The 17,745-nt window shown below is 40.2% G+C and overlaps 1 protein-coding gene and 1 long non-coding RNA gene across 3 annotated transcripts; one reads left to right on the top strand and one right to left on the bottom strand.

Moving 5' to 3' along the window:
* Positions 1-573: 573 nt before the first annotated feature.
* On the top strand, positions 574-8,465 carry LOC120881509. The gene is made up of 2 exons (XR_005725323.1): positions 574-1,638; positions 3,234-8,465. It is a non-coding gene; the product is annotated as an uncharacterized LOC120881509 (long non-coding RNA).
* Positions 8,466-13,277: 4,812 nt separating this feature from the next.
* C1GALT1C1 (C1GALT1 specific chaperone 1) lies at positions 13,278-17,249 on the bottom strand. 2 transcript variants are annotated; one of them, XM_040265231.1, is made up of 3 exons: positions 17,010-17,249; positions 16,255-16,377; positions 13,278-14,670 (listed from the first exon to the last, which is right to left on the bottom strand). In XM_040265231.1, exon 3 carries the CDS (start codon positions 14,663-14,665, stop codon positions 13,709-13,711), a length of 957 nt encoding a protein of 318 aa, XP_040121165.1. In that variant the 5' UTR covers positions 14,666-14,670; positions 16,255-16,377; positions 17,010-17,249; the 3' UTR covers positions 13,278-13,708. The 2 variants fall into 2 exon arrangements, with proteins under 2 accessions (XP_040121165.1, XP_040121166.1); XM_040265232.1 differs by lacking the exon at positions 16,255-16,377 and having other exon boundaries at positions 17,010-17,190.
* Positions 17,250-17,745: the final 496 nt, after the last annotated feature.

Here is a 17,745-nt window from a genome sequence, read left to right as displayed (position 1 = left end):
TTATTTGTTCTTAAACTTAAGTTAAATTTGGGTTACAAAGTTGGACATTAAAAGGTAGCTGGTAAGTAACCAAACTTAATGTCCTTTCTTAGGCTAATGATACAAGATGAAGGGCAAGACTTGGTAAATGAACTTGCTAGTATATGGCTGATGCCTCAGAAAATCCGACCAATTAATGGGGCTGGAGCTAGACTGTTTTTTTTTAAACATTTTTTATTTTTAATTGGAGGATAACTGCTTTAAAATGTTGTATTTATTTCTGCTGTACAACAGTGTGGATCAGCTATAAGTATACATATATCCCCTCCCTCTTGAGCCTCCCTCCCACCTCCCCCAATCCCACCCCTCTAGGTTGTCATGAGCACCAGGCTGGTGCTTCTCACTAGCTATGTATTTTACACATTATACTAGCTATGTATTTTACACATTATACTAGCTATGTATTTTACACATTATAGTGTATATATTAGACTTGGATACACATTATATATATATATAGTGTATATATTAGACTTGGATACACATTATAGTGTATAGTGTATAGTGTATAGTGTATAGTATATAGTGTATATATTAGACTTGGATTTTTATCCCATTACCCATTACCCATTACCCATTACCCAAGGGCACCTAGAAGTACCCCTTTTCTTTTGTCTGTGTTTTTTGGTTGCTATTTCCATTTTTAAACTTTTCATTATGGAAAATTCTGAGCATAGAAAAGTATGGGTAGATAGTATATTGGATTTTCTAATCCATCACCCAGCTTCATGTCCAATATTGTTTTGTCTCTGTCTCACTCCCTCCCACCTCACTCCCCAATTATTTTGAAGCAAATCTCAGATATATCATTTCATCCATAGTTTCTTTAATATGTATTTTTAAAAGATACGTTTTCTTTAAAAAAAACAACCACAATATCATTATCACACCTAAACATTTAGCTATTTCTTAATATTATCAAATATCTGAACTGTGTTCAGATATGTGACAAATGGACTTGTTTCTCTTTTTATTTTTTTAACCATTGGTTTGGTTGAAGTTGATATCTGCCAAGGTTCTTATATTGCATTTGGTTGCTATTTATTTGTCTCTTTTAATCTATAAGTTCCCCCTCCTTCGTTTTCCCTTTAAATTAATTAAGAAATCTAGTTGTTTTGTCTTATAGTTTCCTGTCACATTCTGGATTTTGTTGATTGTATCACTGTAAAGTAATTTAACTTGTTTTTATATTCCTCATATAGCCTGTAAGCAGATAGGCTTGATCAGATTTTGTTTCAATTTATTTAATGCCCTCTCTTGAAGCTGGGTGAAATCATACTCCACAGATGCCTAGAACTTCCAGATTTGAGTCCCTACTGTATTCTCCAAAGAATGTGTATCTCTTATCATAAGTGGCATGTGAAGACTATCAACCTACTTCAGTAAGATCAGTAAGCTGTTTTGAGAATTAAACAGCAGTTGTGAATTTATATAGTGATAACAGGTCTTTCTTCCTAATAGCACTGCTGTTATACTATGTCTCAGCCGTCTTCATTTGGTTGTTGACAAATATACTACATGTGATTTTATTTTTCAGATGGATACAGACATTTACAAGATTGTGGTGACCTGTGTTACAGTTAGAAGTTGGTGAGAAAGGTGAGGGTGGATAGTAAAAAGAGAGATACCATTGGGCTGGCTGTTGCAGCTGGGCCTTCACAACATAGGTGAAGGGTATAGATCCAGGGTCTGACTCAGATTGAGAAACTATTTCCCACAAAACGTGTAAGACTTGGTGATTCCCATGTTAGAATGTAAGTGTATTAATTTATGGTAGTAAGTCTGCTTAGGGTAAACAATTAGTAAACAGGAGGTTTCTTGGTGAAGATGGATTAGAGTAAAGGAAGGTTGATAATTTGGGGGTCTTTCATCTGGGCTGAGGTAGGGCTTGGAGAATTTTTCCTCCTTCATTATTAATTAGAATGCTTATGACTGCCAAAATCTTTCTTTCTTAGCCCATAGAGGTGCCCTGGTATTTTTCTTCCTATATCCTTTTTAAGTCCTATGTATTTTCCTTTGTTATGACAGTTATATTCTACAACTTGCTATATTTTTAATATTTTATTATTTATTCCTGGTGGATAAAAGTGTAAATAATCTGATCAGTGGCATAATTATAAATGAACTTTCAGGGTAGGTTTCTTCAACAGATAGTCTCATTTCATGCTGACTTACTAGTTTCAAATTCAGACGTCTCCCCATTTGGGAAATAGGCAGCCTATTTGAGGTCTATAGTTCCTTATATGCTTAAAAAGAAAGTAAGTAATTTATGTCAAAACCAAACTTTGAATCTTTATTCTTGGTACTAAGATAATGTTAATTGACCAGAATTGCCTATGGAGTGTTAGTGATGAAAAACAAAGCACACACACATATTAGAGAACTTTTAATTGTGAGGTTTCAGAAATAATTGATCCATGTTTCAGACCACGGTTACAGTGGGTATAGGGAACACTTTTAAAATATTCAACATCATCTGTGCTTGTTTTTCTATTATGTTCAGGTACATTGACTTTGTTACCTTGGTGATGTGGGCTAAATATGTACGTTTCCTACTTCCCCCGGGTCTGAGGCCTCAGGTCATGGAGTTAATCGGGGGTGTGATTCCACAGGTGGGAGCCCAGTCAACCAATTCAAAGAGGTTGAACTAGCAGGTATATCAACCTCTTGATGTACTGTGCATAAAGAAAACTTAGTTTACCCACATTCCTGAGAGTAGGAATATGGGGAGAGCCTGTTTTCTCATAGGTAATGTGCCTTCAGTTCACTTTTAGTTTGAAAATTACTTTTGTTTCATGCAACCTACAATCTAGTCATTTTTGTACACTTTTCCTCAGCCAGGGTCAGTTCAGCTCACTGGACATTTATTGAATATCCACTAGGTTCTAGGTGTGTGGCACAAAGATGAATAATAGACAAGTTGCCCTTGCCCTTAAGGAGCTTCCAGGCTAGTGAGTAAAGTTACATTTTTAAAAATCTGGGTAATGGTGACAGCCCAGTACCAATTTATAAAGCTAGTAGGAAGTTACTAATACATTTCCAATTTCAGTCATCAAAACTTACAAAGTATACATGAACGAAATATAAACGTATTCCTTAGATTGTACCCAATGTGAAGTTAAAAAAAATCCAGTTGTCTTGGAGTTGCAACAGTTCAGCATTCCAACTCAGATGGTTGTCTTGTTTTGCCATAGACCTGGTTAGCCCTCTTCTGCTGCTGCTGCTAAGTCACTTCAGTCATGTCCGACTCTGTGCGACCCCATAGACGGCAGCCCACCAGGCTCCCCTGTCCCTGGGATTCTTCAGGCAAGAACACTGGAGTGGGTTGCCATTTCCTTCTCCAATGCATGAACGTGAAAAGTGAAAGTGAAGTTGCTCAGTCGTGTCCGACTCTTAGTGACCCCATGGACTGCAGCCTACCAGGCTCCTCCCTCCATCCATGGGATTTTCCAGGCAAGAGTACTGGAGTGGGTTGCCATTGCCTTCTAGCAGACTATTATAATGGTTTGGTGGTGCTCGGTTGGCAGCTGCATTTTTCCTTTTCTTAATGTTCTGGACCCAAAACAAGCAGCTGGATTTAGCTAAAGGACAGCCATGAACATTTCCAATTGGAGAGATTTGATAGTCCCCAAACATAAAGTCAGATGGCATTTGTCAAATAATGATTATATCCAGCCCAGTTCCCCCTGCACATACAAATCAGCTACCAAGGATACAATATCTCTAAGCAAAGTACTTCAGAAGATATAAGAATGGTAAATGACTAAATTCACAGAGGTTACAGAGGTATTTCATTATAATAAGTATTTCACCTTTTTGTTGTTCATGAGACTATTAATTATGTAGCAATTATATATTAATGGGAATATGAAATGAATGTATGCCCAAACAAAATGTGGTAAATATTTTAACTTTGTTTACCTAGGTTCATTAATTTCGAGAATACATTTCTCAAGGCTCTTCAGGAAACTCAAAATGTTCCAATTTCTAAAGGAGCATCTACTGAAACTGATTTATGATAAGAGAAAAAACAGAAAATGTATGTATGCATCCTGTGTCAATATAACCATCACTTCTGAGGTCTCAAGCAATCAGAAATTTACTGAGTTATTCAATAACCTGTAAGAATTAGGCCATTAAAATATATTTTGAAAGCCCTTCAGAACGCTTATGTTTAGTATGTCATTAATTGTATTAAGGCAGTAAAAATTACACTAAATATAATTATATTCTTAATATCCTAGTCTCTCAGCAATACTCCTAAAGAAATCTTGCCTGTCAATGTGGAGATTGATGCATGTAAATGTATATTTGTATTCTATGTTTTTATGCATCATGTGTATACTTTATTATGCTTTGTTTTATAGCAGGTAAAAGCATGAGTAGATATAATGAACTATAATGATAATTTATCTAATATTGTATTAAAACTAATTAAGTACTTGTAAAGGACTACAACTCCACCAGAACAGGAGTGAATGAACAGGACTGAAAACCAGTTTTAAAATCTATGTTGAGACTATCAGGCTGGTTGGTCAGTTGGTGTAGGAGCTGGGTTCCTGGAGAATATAATTTATATATGGAAAAGGACATGGAGATGATTCACAGAAATTTCTACTAATAATATCATGTTCATTAGAACAGGTCATGGGGAGGAAAAATAGATAAAAAACATCCAAACTAATTGTACTATTAAAGATTTGCCTCTTGGAGTGAAAAGTTAAAGTATACCAAATTTTGTCCCTGAACATTTTGAGAAATAAAAGGATTAGTGAAATAATTTGTTATATTTATTCATTTGTTTGGCTGTGTCAGGTCTTAGTTGTGGCATGTGAGATCATCCTTGTGTCACCTGGGACCTTTTGCTGCATGTCAATTCTAATTGTGGCACATGGGCTCCAGAGCACATGGGCTCAGTAGCTGCAATGTGCAGGCTTAGTTGCTCTGCAGCATGTGGGATCTTAGTTCCCTGACCAGGGATTGAACCCACATCCTATATTGGAAGGTGGATTCTTAACCATTGGACCACCAGGGAAGTCCCAAGACAACTTTTAAAAGCTTCATGCACTTCTACTTTTGTTTCCCTATCTGTGAGGCATGGAATGCCTGTTTCATCATATTGATGTTTTAACAGATTTTTAGTTTTTCACAATCCGAAAGATTTTGTATGTACTTGTTAATCTGGATACTGTTCTCATCAGTTCTAATGCTGCCCCATCCAGAATTCATTTTTTAAAGCCAAAATTGACTGTTCACGTAAGCATCTGGATTAAATTGGGCAGAGTGAGGAGGATGGGTGGTGGTGGTTTAGTCGCTAAGTTGAGTCTGACTCTTGCAACCCCATGGACTGTAGCCTGCCAGGCTTCTCTGTCCATCTGATTCTCCAGGTAAGAATACTGGAGTGGGTTGCCATTTCCTTCTCCAGGGGATCTTCCCAACCCAGAAATAGAACCCGGGTCTCCTGCACTGCAGGCAGATTCTTTATTGACTGAGCTACGAGGGGTCCTTTTTGCCCTGTTGGCTGTGGACAGCTTTCTTAGAGAGTTGGCTTATCCAGGATGAGGAAAAAGTATGCTTTTGCATGACTAAAGTCTTTCTAAAATTTGCTTATGTAAGCATTTTGGGTTTAAGAGAGTTCAACCTTGGAATTCCCTGTTGATTCAGTGGTTAGGACTCCATGCTTCCATTGCAGAGGGCACGAGTTCAGTCCCTGGTCAGGAAACTAAAATCCTGTAAAAAGCTCAACCTGAACTGTATTTGAATATAGAGTACAAACAGTTTCTTTTAGTGGGATAACAGCAGTCTCTAACCCATCAAATTAACCTCTGTCTCCTACATAGCTTTCAAAAAGCACATGACTGGAAGATAATTTATTGCTGGTAATGCTTTATTCTGCTTAAAAAATAGTAGGGGCTAAACTGTCATAAAAACTTGTGAGATTACACTGCACTTATTTTGTGTTTTACAGGGTAAAAAATCTTATATTTTGTAAAATGTTTTTAAAGGAGTCCACAAAGTAATTCTGCTTTCTTGCTTCCAAATGCAGAGGTCTGAGAGAAGGCGCATGGCCTCATAAGCTTCTTGGTATTGTCAAATCCAGTTCTCTCTCAAGTGCCAACTGCCCAGATGCTTTTACTGTGGATGGAAGAGTCTTACTAAAGCAGTAGTGGTTTTTTTTTTTTTTTTTTGATATAGAGAAGCATCTTCCCTGGCAGTCCAGTGGTTAGGACTCTGCCTTCTAGTGTTGGGGGGTGGTTTGATCCCCTTGGGGAGCTAAGATCCTACGTGCCTCATGGCCAAAAAACCAAAACCACAGAGACTGAGAGAGAGAGAGAGAAAACTATCTTGATTAAAGTGTGAGGAGATAGAAATCATATTGATTTGGGCAATTTTGGCTCCAATAATGTCTAATTTGCTGTGAAAGGGGAACATGTATTAGGTTAATGTTCTTAAAAGGAACTTCCAATTTTTTCCTTAAACAGATATTTACTTTATTAAACAGCTGCTCAAGGAAGAGCTATTTTATTGCATGGCACAGATTCAGTGTATAGATGTTATCTTAGAACTATTAATGAAGGAGTTCCCTTGTGACTTTGAATATTCAGTACCAGCTGTTATTCACATCAATATTTTAATATTTTACCAGAAAGATACCTAATAAAAAGGATTGATACATATTTAACTGTGTGAAGTGCTAGTTAAACTTGTTCAAATGGGCCAGAGGGAAAGGGAAATAACATTCCTTGAGTACCTACTGTATATATAAGCTCTATTTATATATCTTGCTTAATCTTTATGACTGCTCCATGAGGTAGATTTTATTTATTTTTATAGATTTATTTGACTGAGCCAGGTCTTAGTTGTGCCACACAGGATCTTTAGTTCTGGCATGTGGGATCTAGTTCCCTTACCAGGGATTGAACCCGGGCCCCCCTGCATTGGGAACACAGAGTCTTAGTGACTGGACCTACCAGGGAAGTCCCTCCATGAGGCAGATTTTAATTCTCATTTTGCAAACGAGGAAACAAGGGTTAACTTTCCTGAAGATACATTGCTAATAAATGGCAGAGTTGGGATTTGAACCTAATTTCAACTTGAATGCTAAGCCTGTTTTGCAGAAAATCTCCCCTCATATTTCATAAAATGTTAGTCTCAGCCCTCAGTTGCATCACCATCTTTGTTTATGGGCTACTGGACATAAGTGTAAGTTGGCCGAGCCTGTATACCACAGTGGGAAAATATGAGTAGGATTAGAATGAGGTAACAGTGGGTGGCTGCCTAGCCTGGGTGGCTAAGATAGTAAAGAATCTGCCTGCAGGGGCTTCCCTGGTGGTCCAGTGATTAAGAATCCACCTTACAATGCAGGGGACATGGGTTGATTCCTGATATGAGAAGATCTCACAGGCTGAAGGGCACATAAGCCTGGGTGCCACAGCTACTTCGTGCCCTAGAGCTATGCTCTGCCACAAGAGAAGCCACTGGAATGAGAAGCCCGGGTACCACAGCTAGAGAGTAGCCCTCTCTTTTCACACCTAGAGTAAGCCCACATGCAGCAACAAAGATCCAGCACAGCCATAAATAAATAAATACTTAAAGAAAAAAGAATCTCTCTGAAAGCAGAAGACATAGCTCCAGTCATGGGTCAAGAATTTGCCCTGGAGGAGGGCATGGCACCCCACTCCAGTATTCTTGCCTGGAAAATCCCATGGACAAGGAGCCTAATGGGCTACAGTCCCTGGGGTCACAAAAGAGTTGGACACAACTGAAACCACTAAATAATAGCAATAATATAAGGGAAAAGGATGAGGGGTCTAATCTATATTTCACTCCAGATCTGCTGAGTTAATTTTGAGAAGTGAAGTGAAGTGAAGTCGCTCAGTCGTGTCCGACTCTTTGTGACCCCATGGACTGTAGCCTACCAGGCTCCTCCATCCATGGGATTCTCCAGGAAATAATACTGGAGGGGGTTGCCATTACCTTCTCCAGGAGATCTTCCCAACCCAGGGACTGAACCCGGGTCTCCTGCATTATAGGCAGATGCTTTACCGTCTGAGCTACCAGGGAAGAGTTAATTTTGAGGAGTATCCAATGATACTTCCCTGTGAGAAGGAAGATCCAGTAATGGAACTGGTACAAGGAGATGGCCTGGGGCCTGCTAAAAGTCAGGTTGTAATTTCCATAGCATTCAAGACAAAAAAAATAAACAGCTCAGAAGAAACTTCACGTTTTCTCGATGCACATGTCAGCCCCAGGGTGGAATGTTGTCTCACACTTCTGGAATTGGTTAGACCTGTGTTGTAACTGTAAAATACACACTGGGTTTCAAAGACTTAATAAAATAATGTAAACTATCCCATTTTTCTGTCACTTATACATTGAAATGACAATATTTTGGATATATTGGGTTAAATAAAATATAAAAGTAATTTCACCTGTCTTTTTAAATGTGGCTAATATTAGTGGCTTCCCTGGTGGCTCAGAGGATAAAGCCTCTGCCTGCAATGGAGGAGACCCGGGTTCGATCCCTGGGTCAGGAAGATCCTCTGGAGAAGAAAATGGCAACCCACTCCAGTATTGTTGCCTGGAGAATCCCATGGACAGAGGAGCCTGGTGGGCTATAGTCCACGGGGTCACAAAGAGTCGGACATGGCTGAGCGACTTCACTCACTCAATATTAGTGGAAATTTTTAAACTACACATGTGGCTTTCATTTCTATTGGATGGCACTGGGATGGAGAATGGGCAGTGTTCCTTAAAGTTTCCTTCTAGAGGTGAATACCTTAGAGCGGTAAATAGGGAAAAGAAGATTCTCAGTGCCAGTATTTAGTCTTCCATCAGTGGGATGGATAAACTGGGAGACTGCAATTGACATATACATACACTACTATGTACACTAATAAGGACCTACTGTATAACACAGGAAACTCTACTCAATACTCTGTAATAACCTATGTGGGAAAATAATCTAAAAGAATGGATATATGTATACGTGTAACTGACTCACTTTGCTGTACACTGAAACTAACACAACATAGTAAATCAACTGCAATAAAAATTAATTAAAAAAAATTGTCTTCCATCAAGTTAGGACTGGACTGTAGCCAGCCAGGCTCCTCTGTCCATGGAATTCTTCAGGCAAGGATACTTGAGTGGGTTGCCATTTCCTTCTGACCCAGGGATCAAACCCAGGTCTCCTGCATTGCAGGCGAATTCTTTACTGTCTTAGCCACCAGCGAAGCCCTAAGTTAGGACCACTTTTTCCTCCTGATGGTATGGGCCTGGTGTTTGACTATTAAAACATCCCCATTCTACACTTTGAGTACCTTTGTAGATGTCTCTTATCACTCATTCATTAGAGGCACTGCTTACTTTTTTTTCCAAATGTAAGCCTGTCACATAATTAAGGACATCCTTCCTCACTCCTGGACTTCCCTGGTGGCTCAGTGGTAAACAATTTGCCTGCAGTGCAGAAGTGAAGTGAAGTGAGTTGCTGAGTGGTGTCTGACTCTTTGCCACCCCATAGACTATACAGTCCATGGAATTCTCCAGGCCAGAATACTGGAGTGGGTAGTCTTTCCCTTCTCCAGGGGATCTGCCCAACCCAGGGATCGAACCCAGGTCTCCTGCATTGAAGGTGGATTCTTCATCAGCTGAGCCACCAGAGGAGACCTGGGTTCAATCCCTGGGTCGGAAAGATCCCTGAAGGGGATGGCAACCCACTCCAATATTCTTGCCTGGAGAGTCCCATGGACAGAGGAGCCTGGTGGGCTACAGTCCATGGGGTCACAAAGAGTGGGACACAAGTGAACACATGCAGCTTCTCACTCCCATCCATCCATTCATTCATAGAAAATCTTAGTTTTATTTTTAGGCTCTGCTCTTCCTGCCAGTCTTTCACTAAATTGCCAAAGCGGTGGCAAAACCAGCGTGGCCATTCTTGCACAGAATCAGTGAAAGCTATCAAAGAAATGGGAATTATGTGGGTTAGGAGAAACGGCGCTTATCAAAATGATTTTTAAGGAAAAAGGGACCACCATATTCTAATAGTAAAGAATGGCTTGTTTTATTGCTCATGCAAAGCTTATACGAAATGATTGTTTGACTGCCTGTATGAATCATGTGTTTGGGCCTTTTTGCTTTCCACAAAATAACCAGGTCTAGTGTTGAGCTAATGGATACTCAACATATGCAAGGAATAGTATAGTGTATAGATTCCACACTAGTAAAAGTGGACTTTTCTATTATGCTAGCTGCTGCTGCTGCTGAGTCGCTTCAGTTGTGTCCGACTCTGTGCGACCCCATAGATGGCAGACCAACAGGCTCCCCATCCCTGGGATTCTCCAGGCAAGAACACTGGAGTGGGTTGCCATCTCCTTCTCCAATGCATGAAAGTGAAAAGTGAAAGTGCTAGAGACCCCAGATATACACCATCATTTCATTTCACCATTTCATACTTTCTAAATAAGTCATTTCCTCCATTATCTTTTGAATACAGTATTTTACCTTTGATTATATTGGAATTGAGTTATTATTCTTTCATTAGACTTTGGGGACTCCTTTGTGGGAAGGTTGGCAAAAATTTCTGAATTTTTTTTCTATGCCAAAAGAGCTAACTTTTACAAACAGGCTCTTCACATAACTGCTCAGACATGCAGTGAATGCATCAATCCAAGTGAGCTGGCACTAAAAGCAACAGAATATTTTAAACAAGTGGAAAATTAGTGGTACATCATTATTAAACTGTGCTTTCAGTAACTTTTCTAATACAGGTGTTCCCTGCTTTAAGCCCAATAGATGGGTTTGTTTAAATGCATTACAGAAAAATCTGGGCATTATAAATCAGATTGGATACACAAGCAATCTTCTAGCTACATGAAGAAAAAAGCCAAGAGATCTAATCTATATTTTGTTCCAAATCCAGTGTTTTGACAAAGAAGGTCTAGTGACTGAACTTGTGCAAGGAGATGGCCTGGGGCCTAGTTAAAGTCAAGGTGCAGTTTCACTGCATTCAAGAAAACCAGAAAGATAAATATAACTTTTAGAAGAAACTTAGTTTTCTCTCATTTACATTCAGCCAGTGGGTCTCACACTTGGGGAACTGTTTAGACCTGTGTTGTCCAATATAGTAGGCATTAGCCAGCCATATGTAAAATATATTCACAATCATGATCAATTCTCATTAGACCTCCATTCTTCCCAACTCTCTTCCCAATAAGAGTGTAGTTAGGGTTACAGTTTTTGACTACTGAATGCATGATGATAAAATCTGTAAACATGACCTCTGTAGCACAATTTTCTGTGTTACGGATTCCAGTTTTATCTACAAGACTAGGTACAGATATGTTCAAAGAGACTGTATATTATTTAAGACAACTAACATTTTATAAAGGAATTCTCCAGGCCAGAATACTGGAGTGGGTAGCCGTTCCCTTCTCCAGCGGATCTTCCCAATCTAGGAATTGAACCAGGGTCTCCTGCATTGCAGGTGGATTCTTTACTAGCTGAGCCACCAGGGAAGCCCAAGCATACTGGAGTGGGTAGCCGTTCCCTTCTCCAGTGGATCTTCCCAACCTAGGAATTGAACCGGGGTCTCCTGCATTGCAGGTGGATTCTTTACCAGCTGAGCTACCAGGAAGTCCCTTTTATAAAGGAATACTCATATAAAAATACAACCAAGAGCATCAGTTTGGTTTAAAAAGCAATTGTTAGTACCCACTAGGAAATCAAAACAATGGAATGCATTCTCTAATATATTTATTTCAACTATATTTTGATACCCTAATGTAATTGAAGGTGATAATGCACTAGAAAAAAATTTAATATATTGGTGTTGGGGGCATGGTGATACTTGTAAACTGGGTGTCACACTCTGAGATACTGTGCATCATTATATTCGCTGAATACGATTTGTAGTAATTACATCTGAGACCACATAATACGGTGCTTGATAAAATAGTTATTATTTTTCAAAATTAATAACCTTTCATCTTAACCAAGAGCCCCAATGAGGAAGATCGTACAGATTAAAACAAAGGGTTTTACACACTACTCTGATGATTGATAATTTGTAGCCCAAGGCCCTCTTAAGGAAATTCTCTTTCTGGCTTACAAAAGCTGTGGGAGACTTAACATCATGAGGCCAGTTACAAGAAAAATTGATCTCTAAAATGTCATGGTCTCACACCCTGTGGAGGCTTATGGATCTGACTTAATATGGCATGTGCAGGCCCAATTAGAGGGCAAATCAGCTCCAAGTATTTCACAAATTTATGAAGACAGAAGTTATTGTATCTACCATCCTTAAAGCTTCTAGGTAGCCAGTGAAATCAGGCAAATGGCATAGCAGTCCGAGGTGAATGGTGAGGTTAAGGCCTCCACACCAAACAGGTGCAATCAACATATGATACAATCAAGAACATGCAAAAAAAAAATCTCAAAATTTGAACAGGTAAACAAAAACCAGGGCAGATTCAACCCAAGTAAATGAAACTGCCAGACTACCAAAAGGAGTTCTTTAAAGGATATTTAAAGGGGCTTCCCTGGAGAAAGGCATGGCAACCCACTCCACTATTCTTGCCTGGAGAATTCCATGGACAGAGGAGCCTGGTGGGCTACAGTCCATGGGGTTGCAAAGAGTTGGACACGACTGTGAGACTAAGCACAAAGGGGCTTCCCTGGTGGCTCAGCAGTAAAGAATCCGCCTGTAATGCAGGAAACTTGGGTTTGATCCCTGGGTTGGAAGATCCCCTGGGGAAGAAAATGGCAACCCATTCCAGTATTCTTGCCTGGGAACTCCCATGGACAGAGGAGCTTAGTGGGCTACAGTCCATGGGGTCTCAGAACAAATTAAACAACAAAGGAGATTTCCACAGAACTCACTTGCTCTGCAGGAGTAAATCAATCTCAACTGGTATATTTTTATTCAAGCCATAGCTGAGAGCTTGATTAACTGGGAAACAATGCAGTTAAATGACATTACATTCTTTATGGTCACCACTCCAATTTCAGTATATGGATAGAGAAATTGTATATGCCGAGGAATGCCACTGAACTAGCTCCCAGGAAAATTATTAACCTTTGTAAGTAATCTTCAGTTTCAGGGACAGATTTCAACTTTTACTTTAACAGAGGTTGGGAACATTCTCTTGGTTGCTTGGTTGTGTATTTTGAGAAAGCAAATCCATTGGCACTTATGAGGGCTTAGAACATAAACCAACATTAGAAATAACAGAAACACATAGCTAAAAGTTTTACTTTAATCACAGATTTGAAATTAGAGATTTCATTTGCATATCTTAGCAAGCTAAAAAGACATGTTAAATTTTTAACCAATCAGCAAAAAAAATGTGCCACACAGACTTTAATGTTCATAATTTAGAATTTATCACATATATTACTTATAAATATATCCTTTATTTGTAAAATTATTATTCTTAAGACATTTCTTTCCAACACAGTTGAAATTATCATATTTTTTAAGGAAAAAAATCCACCCTATTTTAAAATGTACTACTAAACTTCAATGTGGGATTAAATCAGTGCCACCAAATTGAAAAAGAAAACAAAAAAAGAAACATACTGCTGTGTTGGATATATATGCAGTTGTTACTACAAATAACAACAACACACGTCTTGTCTGGCGATCATATACATGCTCTTGTTTCACTTCTCAGTCATTGTCAGAACCATTTGGAGGTAGGAAAACCAATGCATCATTGAAAACATGCCCAAATGCCCTAAGACGGTATACCCCATACATCATTACATGCATCTGATTAGGTGTCAGTCCATTAAAAGTAACAGCCATATCTGAACAACATCCTTCTACTACCTGGTTTGGGTGATTAGTCATTGCCTCTTTAATAAAAAGCCCAACAGATTTGGTGTTAAATATATCTTTTCCTTCAGAATCTTCTGCATTTTCTGCAAACACTCCGGCATATTTCAGGCAGACGGCAAGCTGCTTATCTTCAGATATCTTCCAAATCATCCCTCCCTGTTCAGGACACTTCTCAGGAATACTGAGAAGGCTGTTAAGTCTCTTCATTGATTCTATACTTAAGACAATTCCTCCTTCCATGCTCACATACTCCAGATCTCCAGATTTTACAGTGTGACCTAGATAGAAAGGTTGTGATGGATCCTTTTTTAACAAAAAGTACTTTAAGTTTTCAATAATAGCAAACGTAGTGGGGCGTGCAAGGAAGAACCAGTTGTATTGGTCTCTATATTTATCAAAAGCATATTTGTAAGCTTTTCTCATCATTAACCACATGTCATTTGTTTCCATGTTAACTGACTCAAACACTTTAACATTTTCAGAACTGAAGAAGTCTACTTTGTCACAGTGATTGGTCCAAGTTTCTTTCACTGCAGCCCAGAGGCTCACATCTTTGGGTTTGACAAGTAGGATACAGTATACCCGAAAGCTCTTACTGAGTTCCATGCGTTCATCCTCTGAAATTTTCAAGATGTCTTCTTTATTAGGAGCTTGGAGATGATGATGCTCATGGTGGTGCATTCTATTTCCATGACCAATCTTAATGTGTCCTAGCATAGTGATCAAGGCACAGAAAATGCTTCCAAGCATTACACCCTTCAAAAATGAACTGCTTTCAGAAAGCATTGTTCCTATAAAGAAGAAAAAGAACTTTAGGATACTTATTAGAAAAGTATTAGTCTAATGATTTGATAGTTCCCTATATTTACATTTGGCTCTTAATGTTAAGGAAAAAAAGGCTCCCAGGTTTGACATGGAATCAGTTGCAAATAGTACAAGAGAATCTTAAGAATTTTTTGCTTCCAATGGTATCTGATTACTGCTGGGTATAAACTGGAACTTTGCAGAAATACCTCACAGCTGTAGAATTTTCTGCGAGGCTATTTCTGCACTTCATCTATGGGGATTTAATTAACCAAGTACTGAATTAAAGCACTGACCCCAGAAACCAATGTTACAGAGGTAGTCTGTCCATCATTCTCTTGAAAGGAATTTTGTTTCACAAGCTTGCATTATATTATTTAAATACCTCTGTAGCTATAAATTGACTTTTACAAGAAAACCTTAAACTGAACAAAATAAAACCACTTAACAGTTGCTATATCACCAGTGGTATCTGTGCTGGCTTTTGTTCTCAATCTAATGCTTTATTTAACCAATGGCTGCTACCAGGTGTTTTGAGTACATCTAAAGCAAATTTCTTGGAATTGATACCATATTTGTTAATATTTAGCCTCTTGTTCCTAAGACTAAATGACTTCCAACACAGTATCTCAACTAACTGATGTAATAAAAGCCCATAATGAAAAGAGTTAAATTATTTGGGGACCATTAATGAACATTTTTATTTCCTGGCATCTGTTTATTCTTTGGAGAAGTAAAAAGTCTACACTTTGATTTCAATCAGAAATTAAAAGAAAGTCAACATTAAATACAACTGTTGAAAATTTCCCAATCTCTTCTCCATCTCCACAAGGAATGTTCTGAGCTACTTAGATTTTTCCCTTTGTCTCTTAAAGTTGAAAGTGGGCTTCAGTTCAGTTCAGTCGCTCAGTCATGTCCAACTCTGCAACCCCATGAATCGCAGCATGCCAGGCCTCCCTGTCCATCACCAACTCCCGGAGTTCACTCAGACTCACGTCCATCCAGTCAGTGACGCCATCCAGCCATCTCATCCTCTGTCGTCCCCTTCTCCTCCTGCCCCCAATTCCTCCCAGCATCAGAGTCTTTTCCAATGAGTCAACTCTTCACATGAGGTGGCCAAAGTACTGGAGTTTCAGCTTTACCATCATTTCTTCCAAAGAAATCCCAGGGCTGATCTCCTTCAGAATGGACTGGTTGGCTCTCCTTGCAGTCCAAAGTGGGCTTAGAAAATACTTAATGTCGCTTTTCTCATTTTACAGATAGGGAAACACAGGGGCCACAGAGGTTAGGTAACTGACCCAAAGTCACAGTTGGTAGTAGAAATGAACTAGAAATCAGATATCCTGACAGCAGTTTAATGTTTTTTCTAGTACAGAATAATGACCTCAACAGTGCTTCTATCCATATTATTGATAATAAACAAGTTGCTGAATAACCCTGTTTTCCTATAAATGAATAAACATGTAAGATCTGTTAACCATAATTTAACAGATCTTCCATCTAACATCACCATACTGCCTCAAGGACACCATCCCTTGGTTTTAGAGGAAATGGACTTTGACTTCCATTACCTTTGAAGGACTAGGTGTGGAATAGCTTGACAGACGTAATTCTTAAGCAGGGGTGGGGGAGTGGGGAAAGAGGCAGGACAGTTTTTCTGTGTCACTCACAGAACTCGGTCAACAAACACAGCTCTAATAAGGAAAAGAGAATTGACAGGAAACACGCAGAATTGTCAGATGCACTGCAAAATGAATTCTTTTATATAGGTCTTCGGCATTTCATATTATTTCTGGTCAATATATGATAATTCAGTAGTGTTTCTTAGCTTGATAATGGCATATGGATGTCAGGATTCTTCTTGATGGGGATACTACTTAAAGTCATTTGCACAAATTTTCCTAAGGAGTAGCACATGATATGTGATGCGCGTGATAGGATATTTGGTGCAGAGGGGAGGGAAACTTAAAACTGTACACGGGGACAAACAAGGCAAAAACTACCAGAGTGGTTTTCCATACGAGTCTCTTTAGATGAAGGTGGTTGGGGTGGAGTATGGAAAAAGGGAGGAGAATGAAATGGAGAACAGAAGTGGGGGAGAACATGGTCAACCCAAGACCCCAAGGAGGGGCAGAGGGAGCGCCTCTAGGAAGCTGGCGCTCAATCTCTCCCCCTCACTATTCCTCCCACAGAACCTGCCTGGGCTCCTCGCGTGGAGCATGCTGGGAGTGAGCCAGGGCCCAGGCCTACCCTGGAGAGGGGCGGGGTCGTTCCGGGGACTGCTCCGCGGGCAGCTCCAGGTGCGGGCCGAAGCCCCAGCACTCACCCGCGTCTAGAACGGTTCAGGGGCGGGAAAGCGCAGCCGCGCAGAGCTTTCCTCTCACGTTCGCGCGCCACTCGGTTACGTTCCTGGTTGGGCTGCTCTAGATGCAGGCGGTGTCCTCTCGTTGGTTTCGCAAAAGGTGGGGAGGGCCAGGAAGTGGCCGCCACGACGGCGCGGGAAGGGGGCGGGGCAAAGAAGCCCTCGGTCGGGCGGAGCCTCCCGCCGCACCGATGTCGGAAGGGCCGGCGTGCACGTAGCGCGCCTTTTCTCCCCGCCCCCTGCCGAGTTCCGAGAAGCGCGTCCGGCTGGCGTGACCCGCACCCTGGCCCATAACAAACGGGACGCCCAGAGAAGCGTGCGTGTGCACGTAAGACCCGCCGACACCTCCCACCGCCGCACCTACCGGGCGTGGAAACTGCGGAGCGAGGCAGAGCGTTCCATCCGAGCGAGCTCATGTCAGGTCTCTCATTGGTTTCTCTGACGAACTCTTGAGACGTTGCACCAAGAGGGTGCTCCATCCAGTACCCCTGGGCTGAAGTTAAATGCAGACCACTGAAACAGTCACCAGATTATGAGGGCAAGGAGTCGCTAAGGTTATTGGAACAGTATCTGAAGCCCCACTGTCCGGAGTCCAGTGCTGTCTTCACCGCGTCATTTGGTATGCTGGGAAGGTTACTTCACCTCGCTATGCCTCAGTTTCCCCCTCTGTAAAGTACAGAAAGTATCACGGTGGTGCTAT

This window comes from Oryx dammah, unplaced genomic scaffold (assembly GCF_014754425.2).
Source record: "Oryx dammah isolate SB20612 unplaced genomic scaffold, SCBI_Odam_1.1 HiC_scaffold_23, whole genome shotgun sequence".
Classification (NCBI taxonomy): domain Eukaryota; kingdom Metazoa; phylum Chordata; class Mammalia; order Artiodactyla; family Bovidae; genus Oryx; species Oryx dammah.
Note: the sequence above shows the minus strand (reverse complement) of the source record. Positions and strands in the feature narration are given on the sequence as shown.

What these genes read in the sequence shown, in the direction of transcription:
- C1GALT1C1 (XM_040265231.1), bottom strand. Translation starts at nt 14,665, where the DNA reads ATGCTTTCTGAAAGCAGTTCATTTTTGAAGGGTGTAATGCTTGGAAGC.